General features: G+C 38.9%; 2 protein-coding genes across 3 annotated transcripts in view; one reads left to right on the plus strand and one right to left on the minus strand.

Annotated features, from left to right (window-relative positions):
- Positions 1-1,446: 1,446 nt before the first annotated feature.
- Positions 1,447-8,483, minus strand: LOC124275356 (40S ribosomal protein S12-like). Its single transcript, XM_046710865.1, has 5 exons — positions 8,368-8,483; positions 8,203-8,238; positions 6,849-6,980; positions 5,448-5,550; positions 1,447-1,649 (listed from the first exon to the last, which is right to left on the minus strand). Exons 2-5 carry the CDS (start codon positions 8,217-8,219, stop codon positions 1,485-1,487), a joined length of 417 nt encoding a protein of 138 aa, XP_046566821.1. The 5' UTR covers positions 8,220-8,238; positions 8,368-8,483; the 3' UTR covers positions 1,447-1,484.
- A 1,970-nt stretch (positions 8,484-10,453) lies between these two features.
- Positions 10,454-19,773, plus strand: part of LOC124275358 (heparan sulfate glucosamine 3-O-sulfotransferase 1-like) — a 251,228-nt gene continuing 241,908 nt past the window's right edge. Inside the window, exon 1 of one of the 2 annotated variants that reach the window (XM_046710876.1) lies at positions 10,454-10,508. The gene's annotated coding sequence lies outside the window, so the exon portion shown is untranslated. Of the gene's footprint in view, positions 10,509-16,709; positions 16,791-19,773 lie in introns of those variants that run through there. The other variant, XM_046710877.1, reaches the window with a different exon arrangement.

Consider the following 19,773-nt stretch of genomic DNA (forward strand, 5'->3'; position numbering starts at 1 on the left):
TTCAATTTCACACGTACAACTCGCACACCTGGCTATTCTACCAGCAAGTGGTCTCCCTTCTCTTGCTATGTCTAGTAGTAACTACATGAAGCAAGATAAATCTGCGGTTGGTAACAATCGAGTCTGGATAGACAATCCAGTGATCAACAGCATGAGCATCGTCTGCGCAATTGGGAACCTATATGGGTGAAACAATGCTGTTGGGACATTAACTGATTCTATTCAGCACATGCATGCAAGATGTATATACTAGTGAAGTGTGAAACAATGCTTTGTCGATTCATTCAGCACATGCATGCATGTCTATAGAAGTGAAGTGTGTTTTGTCACCATGGTCAGCCATGAAACTGACCACGAAAGTCTCAGCATTGGAGGGGACTTGTCTTTGATAGGAAAATCTTTCCATGTTGAATGGTGAGTTTAGTTTTACGCCGCACTCAGCAATATTCCAGGTATATGGCGGAGGTCTGTAAATAATAGAGTCTGGACCAGACAATCCAGTGATCAACAGCATGAGCACCGATCTGCGCAATTGGGAACCCATGACATGTGTCAACCAAGCCAGCGAGCCGGACCACCCGATCGCTTTAGTCGCCTCTCACGACAAGCAGTCTCCTTTTGTGGCAAGCATGGGTTGCTGAAGAACTATTCTACCCCGGATCTTAACGGGTTTTCCATGTTGAAAGTCAAGACAGGTGACTGTGTGACTTACACCATTTTCATACATTATTCAAAATCCACAGTTCATTTTCATGTGAGACGCACAATTCACGTATTCACATGTATAGTTACATGATTCAGTACTTGTGCAAGTGAATAGGGTTTAAATTTTCTCAGCATCAGCCAAGACCCACACTCTACTTCTGTAAAACATTTGCACAGGCTCAATGTTACAGCATCATTATGGAACAGAACTGTGCAGGACATCAGCTTGGACACAAATCAGACAAACAGCCAGCCTTTAGCTTTGTGGAATGAAATGAGTATGGTTTTATGCTGCTTTTAGCAATGTTCCAGCCAGGGATACACCACAAATGGGCTTCACATACGGCACCGATGTGGGGAACCGAACTCAGGTCTTCAGGATGACAACTGGATGCTTTAATCATAAGGCTACCCAACCGCCCCCTGGCTTGAGTGAGTGAGTATGGTTTTACTTCCCTTTCAGCAGCATTCCAGCAACATCACAGCAGGGGACACCAGCAATGGGCTTCACACAATGTGCCCATGTGGGGAATCGAACCCAGGTCTTCAGCGTGACGAGCAGACGCTGTAACCACTAGGCTACCCCACCACCCCCTTGGCCAGAGACAAGCAACAGACTGTCCATTTTAACCAGGTCCATCAGAGAGTGCTCCCTTGAAAACTCACACAAGCATGGAATACTTCTGATGCAGGAACCCCAAAAATAGGGATTTTACTCAAGAAGAAAACAAACTACCAACATTTAGTTTCACTGCATGTATTTTCAGCTTTTTACATATTTACTTCTTGGTCTTAAAATATTCATGGACAACATCCAAGGCCTGGGACTCCTTTCCATAGTCAGTTACGACAACACAACTGCAGCCGACGACTTTCCTGGCCTTGCCTTCCTTGTCTATCTTACACAGGCCTGCCCACTCTCCCAGCTTCTTGCTGTCATCAACCTGAAGCAGAGAGGAGTTGATTGGCAGGTATTCCAAAAAGGCTTAACAGAAAAAAAGGGTTTAACAGAAAACACCATTCAAAACTCATGCTGTTGTTAACAGACCTGTGAAGAGTCGGGCGAGTGAGTTTAGTTTTATGCAGCACTCAGCAATATTCCAGGTATATGGCAGCGCGGCCTGTAAATAATCGAGCCTGGACCAGACAATCCAGTGATCGACAACATGAGCATCGATCTGCGCAACTGAGAACCAACGCCGTGTCAACCAAGTCAGCGAGCCTGACCACCCAATCCCGTTAGTCGCCTCTTATGACAAGCATGGGTTACTGAAGGCCAATATTCTAACCCAGACCTTCACGGGTACTGTGACTGCTGACTTGGTTGATGAATGATGAAGTCATATCTCAATTGAATGGATCTATGCTCATGATGTCAATCACTGGGTTGTTGGGTCCATTATTTACAGATTGCTGTCATGTTTTCACCAAACCAACTGAAGTAAACAGACCTGTTGTCATAGTTTTCACTTAAGTTTCGAGGTCAAACTGTATTTGACTGCAAATGAACTCAAAGTTTTGGGTCTGTCATTAGGAAACATTTAGCAAAGCAGCCTTGGCAATCTCAGCTCTATGATTATCACAAGTCTATGGAAAAGTCAGTTTCACCACCACAAAAACCTGCTGATGTGCATGTGATTCTATATTGTGTCAACATATGCCTTCAAAAATGTAACAGCATACCAGTCTGTATCAAACAAACAGGATATAGTTTCCGGGGTTTATAGCCATGTGAAGACCTGAAGAGTTACCTCAGACACTGTTAAAGCTAATCCTCACCCTGATTCAGAAGAGGGAGCATGTGTCTTCATCACTGGATCTCATTCAACGCATGACACACCCAATACCTTCCAAATAGGTACACTATTCTAACTGGTATATTTGGCATGAAGACATTGCAAGATACCTTCTCAACCTAATTTGTACTGCATGTGGTTAGGAAATAGACAGAAGGGGTGTTTACAGGAGCAGCGCTCATAGTACACAGAATACAGCAATTATCACGGATTTGGATATCATCAGGGTTTGACATAACTCTGAAATGTAGAGATTTTAAAAGAACAGATAAGGAAGTAAAGCATCTCGAGGGATGCACATCTACAATGTCAATTCACCTGTCAGTCAAGACAGTTGGTGTTAACAGGTTCTGAACTTGTATACAAGTATACAGCAGGTAGCCCATCAGCTGGGCGCACTTACTAAGAGGGTGAGAGTGAGTATGGTTTTAGGCCACTTTTAGCAATATTCCAGCAATATGAGAACAGGAGACACAAAGAGGGATCTATGCAAACAATGAGCACAGTCTATTCAAGGATATGACTAATACAGGAAAAACAGATTAAATTCATATTACTGGTCTTTTGCCACCATTAAGTATGTTGTGCATTTACTGTGAAGAACAAAGTGGGTATACACTTCCTTCAGATGGTCACGTCACTTGCTATTTGAGGGTATTGTTTTTCAAGATATTACAGCAAAACATGAAAAGAGGGACACCAAACATGGGCTTGAACCTGGACCTTAGCAGTGAAAAGTGACCTGGACCTTAGCAGTGAAAAGTGAACCCTTAAAACACCATTCTCAAACAGAGCCAATAGCAATGGGAATTATCACGTGATCCTCAGACACTGTTAAAGCTAATCCTCACCCTGACTCAGAAGAGGGAGCATGTGTCTTCATCACTGGATCTCACTAACACATGACACATCCAATACCTTCCAAATAGGTACACCATTTTAATTAGTGCAATCTGCATGAAGACATTGCAAGATACCTTCTCAACCTAATTTGTACCGTATGTGGTTAGGAAATTGACAGAATGGGTGTTTACAGGAGGAGCGTTCTTAGTACACTGAATACTGCAACATTGTGTCTGCACAAGCACTGGTTTCGGTATTATCAGGGTTTGACATAACAAATATGTAAAATTGGTTTGGTTTAGTTTAGTGAGTGAGTTCAGTTTTATGGCGCACTCAGCAATATTCCAGCTATATGGTGAACATAAGTAAAAGAACAAAAAAGAACATGAAGACAAAGTCATCAATATGCCCCGCAATGGCAAAATACTCTTCATGAATGTCTTTGAGTTATGATTATGTCAAATGTTTTGGTGTATATATACAAAAATGGAAGGAGAGTATTGAAAGGTTTTAAAAGTTCTCCTCCAGAAAGGAGCAAGTCAAACTTGTTGCCATGGAAACACCAAAAATATTTTATTCAGAATATCAAAACTACCGAAAGGCAAAAGTACACCACTAGACCAATCTATGTGTCAAGTTTGGTGAAGAAATATTGAACGGTTTTAAAGGTCTGCTCCGGAAAAGACAAATGTGCACGGACAGACGCACGCACGAGTCCATTTTAATACCCCCCGCAAAACGCGTTGCAGGGCATAAAAACACTGCATCTCAATGAAAGTACTATTTTTCTGGATACAAGATATGAATTTAAATTATAACTATAATTAATTATAATTTCTTCTAGATCTACCAAGTACATCAAAAGCTGAGTTTCACCGCTTCCAAGCATTTCTTTGATTTCTAGTATTTTCATTTATCTTGTAAACGAGATTGTAGGTGCCTTGTACATGTATTTTTCATGCAATGAATCATGGGTAATATTTAGGGGAATCCCCAACTTAATGAAGGTTTTTCTATCTCACCTACTGAAGAGCTCGCTATCCTAGCTAGGATTGTTAGCTCAAGGTGGGACAGGGATAGTATCATTTTGAGAATTGTCTTATCCAACTATAGGATGTCCTAACATCTCTCTTTACTTGTTCGGATCTATGAAATAGTCAGAAGATGAGGGGGTACTTCATCAGTTGGTGTTAGCAGCTACTGAACTTCCCTTCATATTACTTTGCAGTGAAAAGCGAACACTTCAACTACCATTCTTCAACATAGCCAATTGGGAGGGGGAATTATCACGTGATCCTCAGACACTGTTAAAGCTAATCCTCACCCTGATTCAGAAGAGGGAGCATGTGTCTTCATCACTGGATGTGTGATTCACAAACCCTGAGTTGACTTGGGTTACAACTAACCAAAATGTTTTTTTCAATGTTATGAACTAACCAAGTCGGGAAAACGACAGGTACAAAGAACAACTTGCGTGTCCAAGGATATTATAACGTTAATCAACTAGAAAGAACTTGCCCTTGAGAATAACACTGTTGACTTATAAAAGGTTACTGGTTGCGACTTGCAAGTAGACAAGTCAGTAGAATCAGTATTTATTACTTAACCATCCACCATCAAGAGAAATACAACTCGTGGCTAACTTGGACTCATGTAAGTGCCGTAAGTCCACATCAGATTTTGCGAAATACCATGGAGTTGTTTGTCTGTTCAGCGAGCGAGTTTGGATTTACGCCGCTTCTAGCAATATTCCAGCAACATCATGGCGGGGGACACCAGAAATGGGCTTCACATATTGTACCCATGTGGGGAATCGAACCCCTGTCTTTGGCGTGACGAGCCAAGGCTTTACCCACTCGGCTACCCCACCGTCCCTTGTCTGATCAGAATTATGATGGCATTTAGAGTAGTGGTTAACTTCAGTTGAATTTCACATGCTCTCACAAACAGGCTAAACTGATTCTATGGTGGACCTCTTCACACAGGGCATGTAATTCACTGATCCAACTGAATTAAAAAGACTGACAGGGTGCTCTTTCTGCTGATCTCTCAGCATCACCGTCACTGATTGCCTGATTTCTAGTGTTATACATAAACCCTCACCTTGAGAAGGTTGATTCCATGTTCTGCACAGAGAGCCTCCACCAGTTTTACGTACATTGGTTCGTCACAGTTGTTGGCCAGGATGCACAAGAAAGCTTGACGTCTGAAACCCAGGGTGTCTTACAATGAATACAGATGAAATCTGGGACCAATGTAAACAGATAACTCATCTGTGTATACTTTTACACGCTACAAGCGCAAAAGTGTAAATTGGACAAATGGTTCAGAAAATGTTTACTTTTCTTTCCCCTGATCACAACAAAGTACCAAACTACAACATACTGGGATAATGTAAGGTGCATCGACAGAGAATATAGCCAGTCCCAAGTGTATTGCAAGAGAAAATGAAGTTTAAAATTTGTGCCTTATCAATGAACACTGTATTAGACTGAATTACCTCCCTTTGTGGTACTTTCTGACACAAAGAGAAAATTTCTATTTTGTCCTTCAAATGAAAAACATTCTATTTCACATTATATGGATGCATACTAATTTCACTGTAGCAGAGAATAGAATATTTGGGTTAATTTTACAAAATATATTTCAACATTAAACATGCAACTTAAACTTACAAAATACCAGAAAAAGCAATATGTGAATAAAACATACAAAAGATTTGAAGAATATAAAGAATGCGGCCAATATAATTTTAGGTCATTTTTTCCTTTTCAATATTCCAGCAAATATAAGTAGGGTACACCAGCAATGGTCTTCATACATTGTAGCTATGTGGGGAATTGAACCCAGGCCTAAATCATGACAAGCGGTGGCATCATTAACCATAAAGCTTGCCTCCCTGCCACTGGGTTGGACCAGACAAACCAGTGGTTGATACACCGTGAGATTTCATTAGGGTTCGCTGACCATCAAACCTGACCACAAGATTCCATTAAATTTAGGTCTGCAATGATTCGGTTCAATTCATCAAAAATCGAATCGGACACCTTAGTTTCGATTTTCGATAACCATTATCAGTATTTCGATTCAATATTTGAATACCTATTTAAATTATTTCCACACAGCCAGAACCTAATTTCTGAGCAGTTTTGAGCGCTGAATAAGGCGAAACATGATTGGTAGACATCGGGCTAATTATCCAATGAAAATTATTGCTAGTAGACATCGCCAAGCTGACGATAGATTTCATGCTAAAATAAAGCTGACTCAGAGTTCAATGAAATCTGATGTTTTTACTTGTATGAAGAATTGAATTGAAAATGATAGAATCAATGGTCCAATATTGAAAATCGAATTCTGGATGAATCGTTGAAGCCCTAATTAAATTCCCTGTTGTAGCATGCAAAAGAATGGAGAACTTTTAACCTTGGTTGCCCTGGAGACAATGATCCATGGGGAAATGTACACTGATCTCACTTATCACAAAATGCACAAAAATCTCACTTGTCAAGTGCCTTGGCACATTCATGGAGTCCTCTTGCTAGTCCATCATGGATGAGGGAGGTTTTTAGTACTTCTTGTACAGCAGTGAACAGATCCATTGGACCACCGATGGCGGCGGCGGGAACATCATCTCTAAAATAAAACACACATTTTACATAATGCTGGCCGTCACTTGCCGCATTCATCAATAATCATGCGATAAATCAATGATAATCACATAAAATATAATGTTGTTTAATGATACATGACAACCATTTGTAAATACTTGAGTTTGAGCCAGACAATCCAGTGAATGATAAAAGCATCTATGCAATTATGATGACATGCATCAACCAAGTTTGTGACTAACAACAGGTGCCTGTTAGTCGTCTCTCATGACAAGCATGGTTTCAACATCAGTTCTAAACTGATATTCATGGGTCAAATAAATTTGTTAATCAGAAACAAAACAGACTGATGGATTGGGTTCAAGCAAGCAAAGATTCTCATATGATTACCCGTGCAGGGATAGAAATACTTTTTTTTCTGAGTGTGCCTTAGGGCACCAGACAAATATTTTAGGTGTGCCTTTCAGAAATCAAGTATGCCCACATGTTTTTAGAATAAATGACAATGATGAAGATCATTTGAAATTTATTGTTAAATAAAGAAATGGGTTTATGAGCATTCAAATATGTATGGTATTATTCAGTTTGGGCAAAAATAATTGTTTTGGGGATTACATGACTGAATGTGAGTTATGTGTCTAGAAAATTAGGCGTGTCAAAAGGGCACAGAGAACATTTTTCAGCCGTGCCATTTCAATATTTATTGTGCCATGGCACACTAATATATGGGGTATTTCGAACCCTGCCGTGTCAAAATTGACTCACATCAACTGAGTCCAAAATAAAATTAACTATTAAAGAAGCCTATCCCAGAACCACCCATAAACCATCACTATAAGAAACAAAAATAACGTTTTCGAATATGGTAATGCACGTTTTCATTTTTCAGCTTTCATGGCAATTTTGTTCAAATGAAATTCATTACTTTGATCCCAGTATCTCTTGAACATAACATAGTGTCTTTCAAAACGGAAATTATCGCATGTTTTCAGTTCGTAGTTCACACAGTAATTTATATGCCGGTACATAAAAAATGCGAAAGACGATCAACCTGGAAGAATGATTGCACTTGGGTGACTGGGCTATTATAAACGTTGATATGAAACGATGAAATCTTGGTTGAAACTCACTGTTACTGATTATGTATGTATGGTGAATATCAGTTTCTATTAAATAAAATGAATATGAAATGCTATCAATATTTGTCGTACGAAATCTGAAAAACAGTCACATGTGACAACACGTACCCTTCCGCATCTGACATTGTGATTGCGGACGTCCTTCTGCAATCAAACAGAAAATTTGCATATAAAACTAAAGAACAATCTTTCCTTTATTATTTTTCATTGTTTGGAAATAGATGCATTTGTTATAGTTGCGATTTGATTCGATTTCAAGCAATGGTCCCTTACAATGATTTCCCGTCAACGAAGTCTTCGTAGAAAAGGAAGTTAGAGGCGGAGCGGTGCCTTGTGGGACGGTTTAATGATATTTCCCTTACGACATATTATTGTGTTCTATAGTGAATTGAGTTACTGAGCTGGACAGAACATATTTATCAGCTATAAGTACTAATATTGTAAGTATTCACATATGACAGTTGAGATCAAGGTGGAATTACTGCCCCCCCCCGCCAAAAAGTAAAATAAAATATGCTTCTCTAGCATACAAATTGTTTTACACATAATTTGGGAGAATTCCCTCGTTGTTCAACATAGTTTAGAAAAGGGAAAGTGTTATGTACACCTGTACAGATGCAAGACACCTTGGCGTTAATTAGGCCGTTAGAAGTTTTTTTTTATTTTCCATATTTCATGGTACAGGCAAACATATAGATAAATTTCATGATAATACAATGGTATATGTATACATGAATAAAAGTGTACAATTGGCTGAAAATGTACAATTGGCAGGATTTTTTTTCAAGTAATAAATGTAGAGTTAACCAATATTGAAAAAACAATTGCTCTGTTCTCGTTGATAGGTAAACATATCTTGACATATCATAGTGACGGACAATCGCATTTTTTAAATATTCTAATTTTGGTCTGAAAACATTTATGCAGCATCTATAGGTATACTGTTTGACTACTGAAATGATTTCATTAATAGGATTATTGTTCTTTCCTTTCATTCCCACATAACGATTTTAATTGTGAGTTCCAGTTGTAACTGTACTGAGTTCAACCATGATTCTATTTCTTCCATAATTTAAAAACAGATTCACTTTCCCATAACATATGGTTGATAGTTTCTCTTTCTGTTTCACAAAATGGACATATTGGTGAAGATGTATAAAATTTTATAAAGTAATTGTCTTGTTGGGAGAATATTGTGAATAATTTTATATTGCAACCATTTCAAGTCTATGCTTCGCAACCATTTATTTGCAATAATGTTAAAAAAAGTTACAGTCATTTTCAGTAAAATCACTCTGTAGAACTCTCTCCCATTTTAAAAAGCTTGGCAAACGGATAAATTTTGAGTTCAAGTGAGAGATGTATAGTTTTTACTCCCAATGATGGTGTCAATTTTTGAGACATTAAAAGGATAAAATTGGTTCGTATAATTTCTTTTTAAATTGCTTTATATTCAGTGTTCGAGCATATGTTATAATGGCTCTTTTCAAGAAGACAAGAAGCTGTTAGAAGTTGACATGCTATTGTTGGATTAGTTCGCTTGCTGTGAAACAGCAGCATGTTGGAGGCTCAGTGTTAGGGGTACTGTCTCCTCTGTTGACACGGAACACTGGTGTAATGAGTAAATGAGATCAAACTGAAATGCACCTGGTGATAATTGAAAATATATAGATATGAACACTTTTAGAACCATACATTATTTCAAACAAAATCCATTTCGCTCCTCGTATCCTTTCTCATATTGCTTTGATGATCAATTCTGACGCGCCCCATTCAACATGCAAAGATGCCCCCGCCCCCGCCCCAAAAAAATAACTAAAAACAACTAAAAAGTACAAAAACAAAACAAACAAAAAACCCCAACAAAACCAGTAAAGAAAAAGAACAAGACAAACAACCCAAACAACAAACAAACAAAAGGAAAGCCACAACAAAAATAACAAACGAAAACAAACAAAACAATTAACCGAAAAACAAAACAAACCCAACAACAAACCTTAACAACAAAACAAAACAAACCATACGTACACTTTAGGTTCATTTTAGGTGCTGTTTACATCCGATACTTGTTCATACTGCTTCCATTATAAACATCACCACTCACCAGCGTTGACCACTGTGATCAAGTACATGGCCATTTTTTGCGTGGGCAGGTCTTGTAGGTAAACAAAACATGTTCCCGTCCTCCGTTTGCAACGTGAAAATTGAATGGAAGACAGACGCCCTTATCAGATTTATATCGATGAATAGTCGTAGGAAAGTAGTATGAAGATCTTGGTTCTAACTAAGCTGGTTCCCGGCTCCCTTTGCGCTAAAGTATATTGCGATATGCGAGACGGGGCCCAGCTTAGGTTCTAACCGGATATGACCTTCCGCACACATTTGTTTGGAAGCAGGTGCGCTGAAGTTTTACGGTAAGTGTTTACGAAGCTTATGTTTATGTTTGAAATTTACAACATACTGTCGTCATTATCGGTCTATTGACAAGACCACGTGTATAGAAAGATGTGTAAGCCATTCTGTTTTGATGATATCGTTTTTGCAATTCTTGTCATCGGCATCCGATATTGGTAACAGCATCAGGAATATTCCAAAATGGTAAACCAAAGTTTTTCCCCAAATTTAAAGTTCCTCCACACTGTAACTGTGAGTGTGTGATCCATACATAATGTGGATCTATCGCAGACAATCTATCGGTGCCTGACTGGTGTAAACATCACAGAAGATAAAGAATGTTGATAAATCAACGCAAGCGTGTTTACATGTTTTGGTTTTTAAAAACGGCGGAAGCGGAGTAGCAGATATTAAATTCCCGCCACACTTATCAGTCATTAGTGTTTCATATGTTGTTATGAAAACGTCAGCTGACTACACTGTAAAGGAAAATACGTTTATAATAGCTGCATAATCTTTGAGTGTTAAATTACCATTGTTTGTACCTCAGTGACAATATATCGGTATGTTTAGTAGTGTGTTACTGTCAGGCATGCTGTTTGTTGAAGTCAATTACATCTCATATCAACATGTATAAAATTGATGTTTTCTGCATAAGCACCCACACTTCTCTTCAGATGAGCCCTATTTCTGAAAGAAAACAAATAGTGAAGTGTGTTTATTGTCATTGGTTTGTTATTGTTGTAGAGAAACGTGTGCATTGTTTCTGTTGAACTTTGTGTAGACTTATACCATAACAACGCAATCACTGAAATATTCAATATTCCATCTACTGCATATATAGTAAACATAGATAGCAGCTTATCAGTTTAATAGAGTTAGTTTTTGTCAACAAGTCTTTCCACTGCTGTCAGAGACACCAGTGCATAGGGCAAACAGTGATTGTGGAATTAGTTGTGTAGTATAGTACAAGATTTAGGTACTGAGTGTGTTTAAAGATGGTTGTTGTGTTACACAGTACAGGTTAGTTACATAATCTGAATTTTATTCAAGGTCTTTGTTCTTATAGACATACCTTGGTAAATATTAGCGTGATTAAGGTGCACTTTTAAAAAATAGATTGCATTGTTGCATTTTGATATAGGTAGATCGAGCGTTGCCAGTGTTTTTCAAATTTCAGTTATAAAAGACAAAATAATACTGGTTAACTTCATAGGTATATTTGATGCAACATTTTAACTTTTAACCTTTTCCAAGGTAGTGTGCGTAACACATCTATAAGTCATAAAAACAATACCTAACACTGAAATTGATATATACATGTAGTGTGCACAATCAGAAACCAGTCAAAGGTGTACAATGCAGGGAATTAGGCTTGCTGACTTGGGTGATGCACATCATTATATCACAGTTGCATAGATTATTGCACATGATTTCAATCATTGGATAGTCTGGTCCAGACTCAGTTATTATCAGATTGCAGCCAAAAAACTGGAAAATTGCTCAGTGAGGCTTTAAACAACAAACAGGGATTTACAGGATGCGAATTCCTGCATCCTATACGCATAAAAATTGACAATGGACACAACAAAATTTATTAGCACGTCCACGGAGACTCAGAAAAAGTCCAAATACTTTTTGTAAAAATTCCAATCAAGTGACAATAAGTTATCACTGAGTTTGCTACTAGCTGGGTTATGGTATTATTTGCAATTTAATTACTGTAACAATGTGATGATCACGATACACAATACAATAACAGTATTAATAACAAGTGGTTGGCACCTCCATTTTGTTGTCCAGGACCCCCTGAAAATTAAGAGTATGAGTCCCAAGGACCCTCAAATACAGGACTCAAGGTAAATCCCCGAACAAACAAAACAAAAAGTTATTTTCAAATATCCAGACATGGTGATCAAGGGAGAACTATGTTTCCACAAACTGAAAATCGACACGATTTAGTTGCTATCCAGTGTGGCTCAAGAAGCCCTTTTGGAAATATTTAATGCCGGAAATGAAAGTGGTGATATTCTGGCATTTCTGTGTGACTCGAATGATGAAGTCTGCTGACATTCATCACAAGCTCTGTGACATTGTGGCACAGCCTACATGAAGCATTGTTTATATAACACGAGCAGACATTTGTGGGCTTCCACAAGCATGTTTTATTCATATCTCCATCTACAACATTTTACAGTGTGATAATGGGAGAACAAGATCAAGCTGTTCCTGCAGCAAAGGTTAAAACATGGACGATCAAATTGCAGTATCTCTAGGGCAGAAAACATTCCAAATATCCTCTAAATGTAAGATCTAGTGGCCTGCTGTCCAGAGTTGCTTCCCTTTGCCATGCCAGGATCTGCTAGTTGTGGGCAGGGTTTGTATTCCAGCTTCATCTTGATTTTGATCCTAGTTATGTCAGCTGCATGCCTGATCTCTTTATCAGTGTCGGTGTCCACTTGGCTTAGCCAAGTGGTTAAAACATTTGCTTGTCACACCGAAGACCCGAGTTCGATTCCCCACATGGGTGCAATGTGTGAAGCCCATTTCTGGTGTTCCCCGCCGTGATGTTGCTGGAATATTGCTAAAATTGGCGTAAAACCATACTCACTCACTCACTCACTGTTCTTTCATCAGACAGGTATTAGGTAAGATATGCTCCAGTTTGTCTTTCATCCCACACTGCCATGATAAGACTGGAATACTGTAAAAGCACTCTTAAACCCCATTTCACTCACTCCGTTCTATCACAGCAATTATACAGCTGATGTAAGAGTAATCTGTCAACTCTATAGATCGAGCTGTGCAGATAAGGTCGATTCAGTGTATTTCAGGATTGAGACTTTCATCAAGTGTAACAGAAAAACTTCCAGACATTCCACAACTATCAACAACTGTATTTAACCTCCAAGCCTCAGATGCAATGTTTAGTTCACAAATGCAAGGGTTGTTCAGTTCACACATGCCAGCTTGGTGGGGTAGCCTAGTGGTTGAAGTGTTGGTTTGTTTGATTGATGGCATGGAAACTATACTATTTACACTTTGCTAAGGATCAAATCATTGATTCAACAGAAAACTGTGATGTGGGGTCAAGTTTGGTTTAAATATCTAAAGCTTATTGTAAGCATGGATCCTAGGTTTCAGTATGTCACTGCATCTTGTACATCCCATACCTGCTATTGACAGGTGTTGGGTGCTTGTCAATGACCTGTGCCATGATATGCAAAATGGTTGATTGGTGCCATGAAAACCATTTTTGGTTACTCATGTATCAAGTGCATACGGTTAGCTTAAAGTGGCTGTTTTCCTAAAGATGTTTTACCATATCATTATTTATCCAGTTATAAATGGATACAATTTCAAATTATAAATCTTTGCTTAAGTAAGGTTGCGAATTTTGTGTGATCCTTAGCAAAGTGTGAGTAGTATAATTGTAAAGCCCAGTCGTGATACCCATATAGGCCAGGAGGCAGGAGCTGAAAATTGACATATTGGTACCACTCAGAGGGACCAAACACTTTTATGTTTTTTTGGTCTCTACATATAAAAAATGTATGATGGCCATGTCAGTTTGGTAGCTCAAACTCAGAACGAGGCTTAGTCTAAAATGGCCGCCAAAAAACTCCAAAACTTTAAACAATTGTCAATTCCAAGCTCTAATCGTGAGTAAAGTTCAACAAATAGGTTTGAAATGAAAAAAGGAAGGTAAAATAGTGCTAACATGATTAAAAAGATTTAATAAATATCAAGTTGTGTACTTTTATACCTTTAAATCATATCGTTTCCGGTTTTTGTAAGAGTCGAAATTGTAAGTTCAAAGAGCTTTTTCAAAAACTAATCATTTTATTTATTCTGAAGACAACTCTTTAATATCGAAGAGTGAGAGCACCTTCAAGTTCCTTAAATTGGTTAGTGATAGTCACTGTTCCGCATCATAAACATCAGCTGCATCATCAGCGTCACACTTCGGCATGTCATGGTCCGCGCATACCATGTTGTCACAAGTCTGGTTCCGACATGTCACAGTGCATTTCAGTCCATTGGTAAGGCATTGACAACTTGGCAGTTTAAAGACTGTTTTGCACTTGCAAGAAATGAACTCAAGAACAGCATCTTGAACAAGAGGTCCTGTCATCCAGCAAATCTCTATGTGACCATTTTCTTCCACCCATCCATGACCATCTGTTGCCCGTGTAGTTGGATATTCAGCTTCCAGACAATTGTTCCATATCACAGCTGGATAGTTTGCTCTCAGGATGTGCATAGATAGACCATCAAAGCAGGGTGGCAACTGTCCTGATTCAATTCCCCTTTTTCTCACTTCAAATACGTGGTAGCGCAATTGATGGACATCCCTTATTTGAGAACCTGAGGCAGACAGGTGAATACATTCTAGGGGTAGCCTAGCGGTAAGGCTTTCGCTCGTCATGCCGAAGACCTGGGTTTGATTCCCTACATGGGCACAATGTCTGAAGTCCGTTTCTGGTGCCCTCCGTCATGATATTGCTGGAATATTGCTAAAAGCTGTGTAAAACTAAACTCACTCACTCACTCACTCATCTGCTGATGGTGTAAGAAGTAGCCCTGAAATGTTGTTTCATGTAACATAAAATCACATGGCATCCTGTTTTGTACAGATGTATGGCCGCAAGTGCCAGTTTTGAGAATCAAGGTGAAACATGTTTTTAAAAGTATTTTGTGTTTTTTTGAAGATTACATGATCCTTTTTTCATTGAAGTAAGACTTCAGAACAATAGGTTGCAGATAGCTACACACATCTGTTTCTGCTGATAAATGTGGTGACCGTTTTTATCTACAGAATCAAAGCATAGTCTGTATCTGCATCAGGAAGAGTGCTTACCTGTCAGTCAACAAGTACAATGTCTGCCACTGTACAATTATTTAAAACTGCATAATTCATCCTGACATGCGGAGACCCAGCATGTGTATTTTTAACTTAACTATTATGAGTGTTGTGTGAACTGCATGCCCAGACAGACTGTATTTTTGTTTGTTGTTTAATGCTGTACTCCACACTGCTTTGTGATCATGTGTAAATTACAATCTGGGTATGAAAATAGAGTGATTAATATTCTGAGCAATGGTCCGCACCATTGGGGTACAGTTCCGGTCAATAAAACAATAACTGAGTGTGACATCTCATGGCATTGGTCACTTCTTTCAGTCAGCTTAGGTTGTTCAGAACCTATTCTGATCTAGAATCCCCTTAAAGTTCAAAATGGAAATGATACCAAGATTCTCATCATGAGGGGGCGGTTGGGTAGCCCAGTGGTTAAAGTGCCTGCTTGTCATACTGAAGGCCTGAGTTCGATTCCCACATGAGTACAATGTGTGAAGCCCATTTCTGGTGTTCAATGTTGTTAAATTGCTGGAGTATTGCTAAAAGCGACAAAAGCATACTATCTCACTCACTCATCATGAGAATTACATGTCTTCTGAACATTGCAGTCCATGATAACCTTTGCTTCAAGCAGTGAGTGTGGGGTGGTTTGGTAGCCAAGTGGTTAAAGCATCTGCGCGTTACGCCGAAGACCCGGGTTCGAATCCCCTCATGGGTACAATGTGTGAAGCCTATTTCTGGTGTCCCCCGTCGTGATGTTGCTGGAATATTGCTAAAAGTAGTAAAATCGGCGTAAAATGAAACTCACTTACTCAACATTTAGTGAAGGAATGTTGTATGTTTATTCATTGTCTGGAAAATTCAATTTTTAGAGTTGTGAAATTTAACTGAAAGTGTGTATTCTTGATGCTTTCTGTCATTTGCATTGGGGTAGCCTAATGGTTGAAGCGTTTGCTCGATACGCTGAAGATCAGGGTTTGATTCCCCATTGGGTACAATGTGTAAAGCCCATTCTCCCAACGTGATATTGCTGGGATATTGCTGGGATATTGCTAAAACCATACTCACTCACTCTTAACTTTTGGACCAACTAGTTTAAGAGTATATCACACATTATAACAATGAATGACAAAGGTATCAAAGCAATGGGTGCATTGATCGCCCAGTCATCAAATGCAGCAATTTGCTATACAGAGTTGTGTCCTTTGGGCATGCCAGAAACCTATGATCAGTGGTTTGCATCCCTGTTTGCCTTGATTATGTTTCTAGGTCTTGTTTGTTGGTATGAGTAATAAACACCAGTGATATCACTCCAGACTTTTCCTCCATAATAAATGAACTATCAGGAAGTAAATGTCTAAGCAGCGTTTAACCCGATTCACGCACCCTTTCAGTTTCAAAAACACAGAAACTCTTTGGGTGTAAAGTGTATGATCATTAGGTGAGTGGAGCATTTTTCCTAGTCAGCAAATAATGTCTTGATATGGGACTTGGGACTTACACCTATGTCATTTACTAAGAGCCGAGTTGTATTTTTATGTTAATAGATATGTTTTGACTGATAAAGTTAGTGTATCTGGGGACTCTATATAGCTTATTCGAACATCCAGATTTCTTTTGATGGACCTTGCTTGGACCAGTTGACACTTGTAGCTGGTTTATTGATAATTCCAAACCAATGTTTTCTGTGACCTAAGGTTTTATCATCTATTTTTATTCTGTATTATATAATATACATAGATGATGTGTCAATTACACACAAGGTACTTGTGCTACACGGTCCAGTTGATATCTTAAAACTGTGTGACAATCTCTTACCTCCATATTCGTTCAGACTCTGGGAGTTTTCCCTTTCATCAATTTGAAACACCCTGATACAAGAGTTGATTGGTAAATTCTAAGCCTCACAATTCAGTGTTCACTCTGACCCTCTGACAAATCCGGCAGATTCACCAACAGTCCGATAGAAGTCTACAACCCGCCGGCCCCAGTGTCTGACTGTATATTTCACAATGAGTTTGACTGAAGTTGTTATATGTGGCATGTATCACTTGTTTCCTGTTCATAAATCTTATGTTTGTTAATAATGTCAATGCCAATTATAAGAAATGTTAAATCTGAAATATGTGTTTAATTTTATTCTATGGGTCCTTTGAATTTTCAATGGGTCAGACAAACATCTGAAACTTACAGGACCCAATGTCCTGTTACTTTGAAACACTATTTGTGAACACTGGAATAAATAAAAATTTAAAATTTAAATCTTTAGTTAACTATATGACGTCTTCTGTCAGTTGCGCCGATTTTCTCACTGTGACATACCAGCAAATTATGCATGGGTCTGTGACCTTTGTATAATGGATACACTTAAGGAATGTTCAGTATCACATGCATGCTGTGGAGTGTTGTTTGAGCTAGTAATAGTGAACTCAGGTGTCATCCAGTCACGAAGGTTGCAACCATGGCTAGATAATCAACCCTCATGTAGCAGAACTGTTCATAGGAAGGTAAGCCTCAACTCACTAGGTCTGTAATGATTTACTGATGCTAATGATATCAAGGACAATAGACAATACAATCACAAGTGTGTCTAACTTTGATGTGTTGACATTACTGCTGTCTCTATATAAACCTTGGTCCCGTCATAATCCTTATTTAGTCATCATTTGGTGGTTGCGTCAAACTTTGGATAAGTTGAGGGTAGGTGCGGTAGCCTAATGGTTAAGGCATTTGCTCATCACGCCAAAGACCTGGGTTTGATTCCCAACATGGCACAATGTGGGAAGCCCATTTCTAGTGTCCCCTGCCGTGATATTGCTGGAATATTGCTAAAAGTGGCATAAAACTATACTCACTCACTCACTCACTCACTCACTCACTCACTCACTCACTCACTCACTCACTCACTCACTCACTCACTCACTCACTCACTCACTCACTCACTCACTCACTCACTCACTCACTCACTCACTCACTCTATACTATAGAAGGGACTGGAACTGTTAGACTTACCTCCCTTAGTGGCAGACGTCTACAAGTGCCATCAGTAAGAATGGCAAAACAATGGCAAAAGATGCGGATAACGCTAATCAGTATTACATATAATAACCGTCCCAGCATTTAAAACCAAATGTTCTTGGTTTTGGGGCCAATAAAAAGTTTTTGTTTTTGAAATAATACTAAATTTATGTATGATGAAGCAAGAGTGATATTTAAGCGATATCCCTGACTATTTGTTATGGTGTAACATGATACCAGTGGTATTGTCAGTATGTATCATGATACGTATTGTCCAGCAAGATACAAGGTGATAATCAACTTTATCACTCACTCAAACCTGATGGTCTCATGTTTTGACAGTAGGAGCAATGGTTTACGGTTTCAGTGGGTGGTTGTGAACCAAGGTTTGTTTATTATTTCCTTGTTCTGTAACTTTTTTTATTATTTAAGGAAATGGTGACGGATATGTGATCAAGTCCCTGTGTGACATTGTTTTGCTCTGACACAAACAGAAACGAATTTTATATCATCTGGAGATATAATTCATACCACTTACGGGGCATTGGGGTAGCCTAGTGGTTAAAGCGTTCACTCGGGTTCGAGTCCCCACATGGGCACAATGTGTGAAGCCCATTTGTGGTGTCCCCCACCATCATATTGCTGGAATATTGCTAAAAGCGGCATAAAACCATACTCGCTCGCTCATAGCACTCACGATTTAATCAAATAGTTTGATGTTTGGGGTTCCCCTGGGGCACAGTTTTTACACCCGAAGTAGAATTTCTCATTGATTTCATGACAGTGATATTACATAGTCAGCAACATGGCATCCATCATTCTCAAGGAGCAGGGTTAGAAGTGGTCATATAATCATGTTAATTTAAACTGTGGTAGTCCACAAGGAACTGCAACAAGTCCTTGAACTGATCAGGTATCCAACTCTACCATCTTATGTGGAATTTTAGAAAATATATGTTTAAAGTCCCAATGCCGTGTGAATTGTCGGATTCTTCTGGGAAATATTTCATGATTTGACAATCCAATGACAAAGTACCCGTGAAGAGCTGGGTTAGAATTAATCTTCTACAACCCATGCTGGGTACAATGTGTGAAGCCCATTTCTGGTGTCCCCCGCCGTGATGTTGCTGGAATATTGCTAAAAGCGGCGTAAAACCAATTATCATACAATGAATAGTGTTCTCGGCAGGATAAATTCAACGGATAAGTTCGGTATCCTTTGGGGTCATATACGGATATCGATGCAAATTAGAGAGGTCATATGCAAATTTCAGGGACTACTTTCACAGTGTAAACAAACATGGCGTCAAGCGTCGGCGGTCGTGTCCGGATTGACGGCCGTGGTTATGGTACTGTCAATGCTTTGATCCCAGAAAATTCATGCCTGGTTATGATAGATGGAATAG

This window comes from Haliotis rubra, unplaced genomic scaffold (genome assembly GCF_003918875.1).
Source record: "Haliotis rubra isolate DU_JTF1 unplaced genomic scaffold, ASM391887v1 Scf2, whole genome shotgun sequence".
NCBI classification, from domain to species: Eukaryota; Metazoa; Mollusca; class Gastropoda; order Lepetellida; family Haliotidae; genus Haliotis; species Haliotis rubra.

What these genes read in the sequence shown, in the direction of transcription:
- LOC124275356 (XM_046710865.1), bottom strand. An exon ending in TGTGCCAAGGCACTTGACAA is followed by an intron (nt 5,551 to 6,848) that starts GTGAGATTTTTG and finishes CCTGGGTTTCAG; the next exon opens with ACGTCAAGCTTTCTTGTGCA. An exon ending in ATGGAATCAACCTTCTCAAG is followed by an intron (nt 1,650 to 5,447) that starts GTGAGGGTTTAT and finishes TCTCTGCTTCAG; the next exon opens with GTTGATGACAGCAAGAAGCT.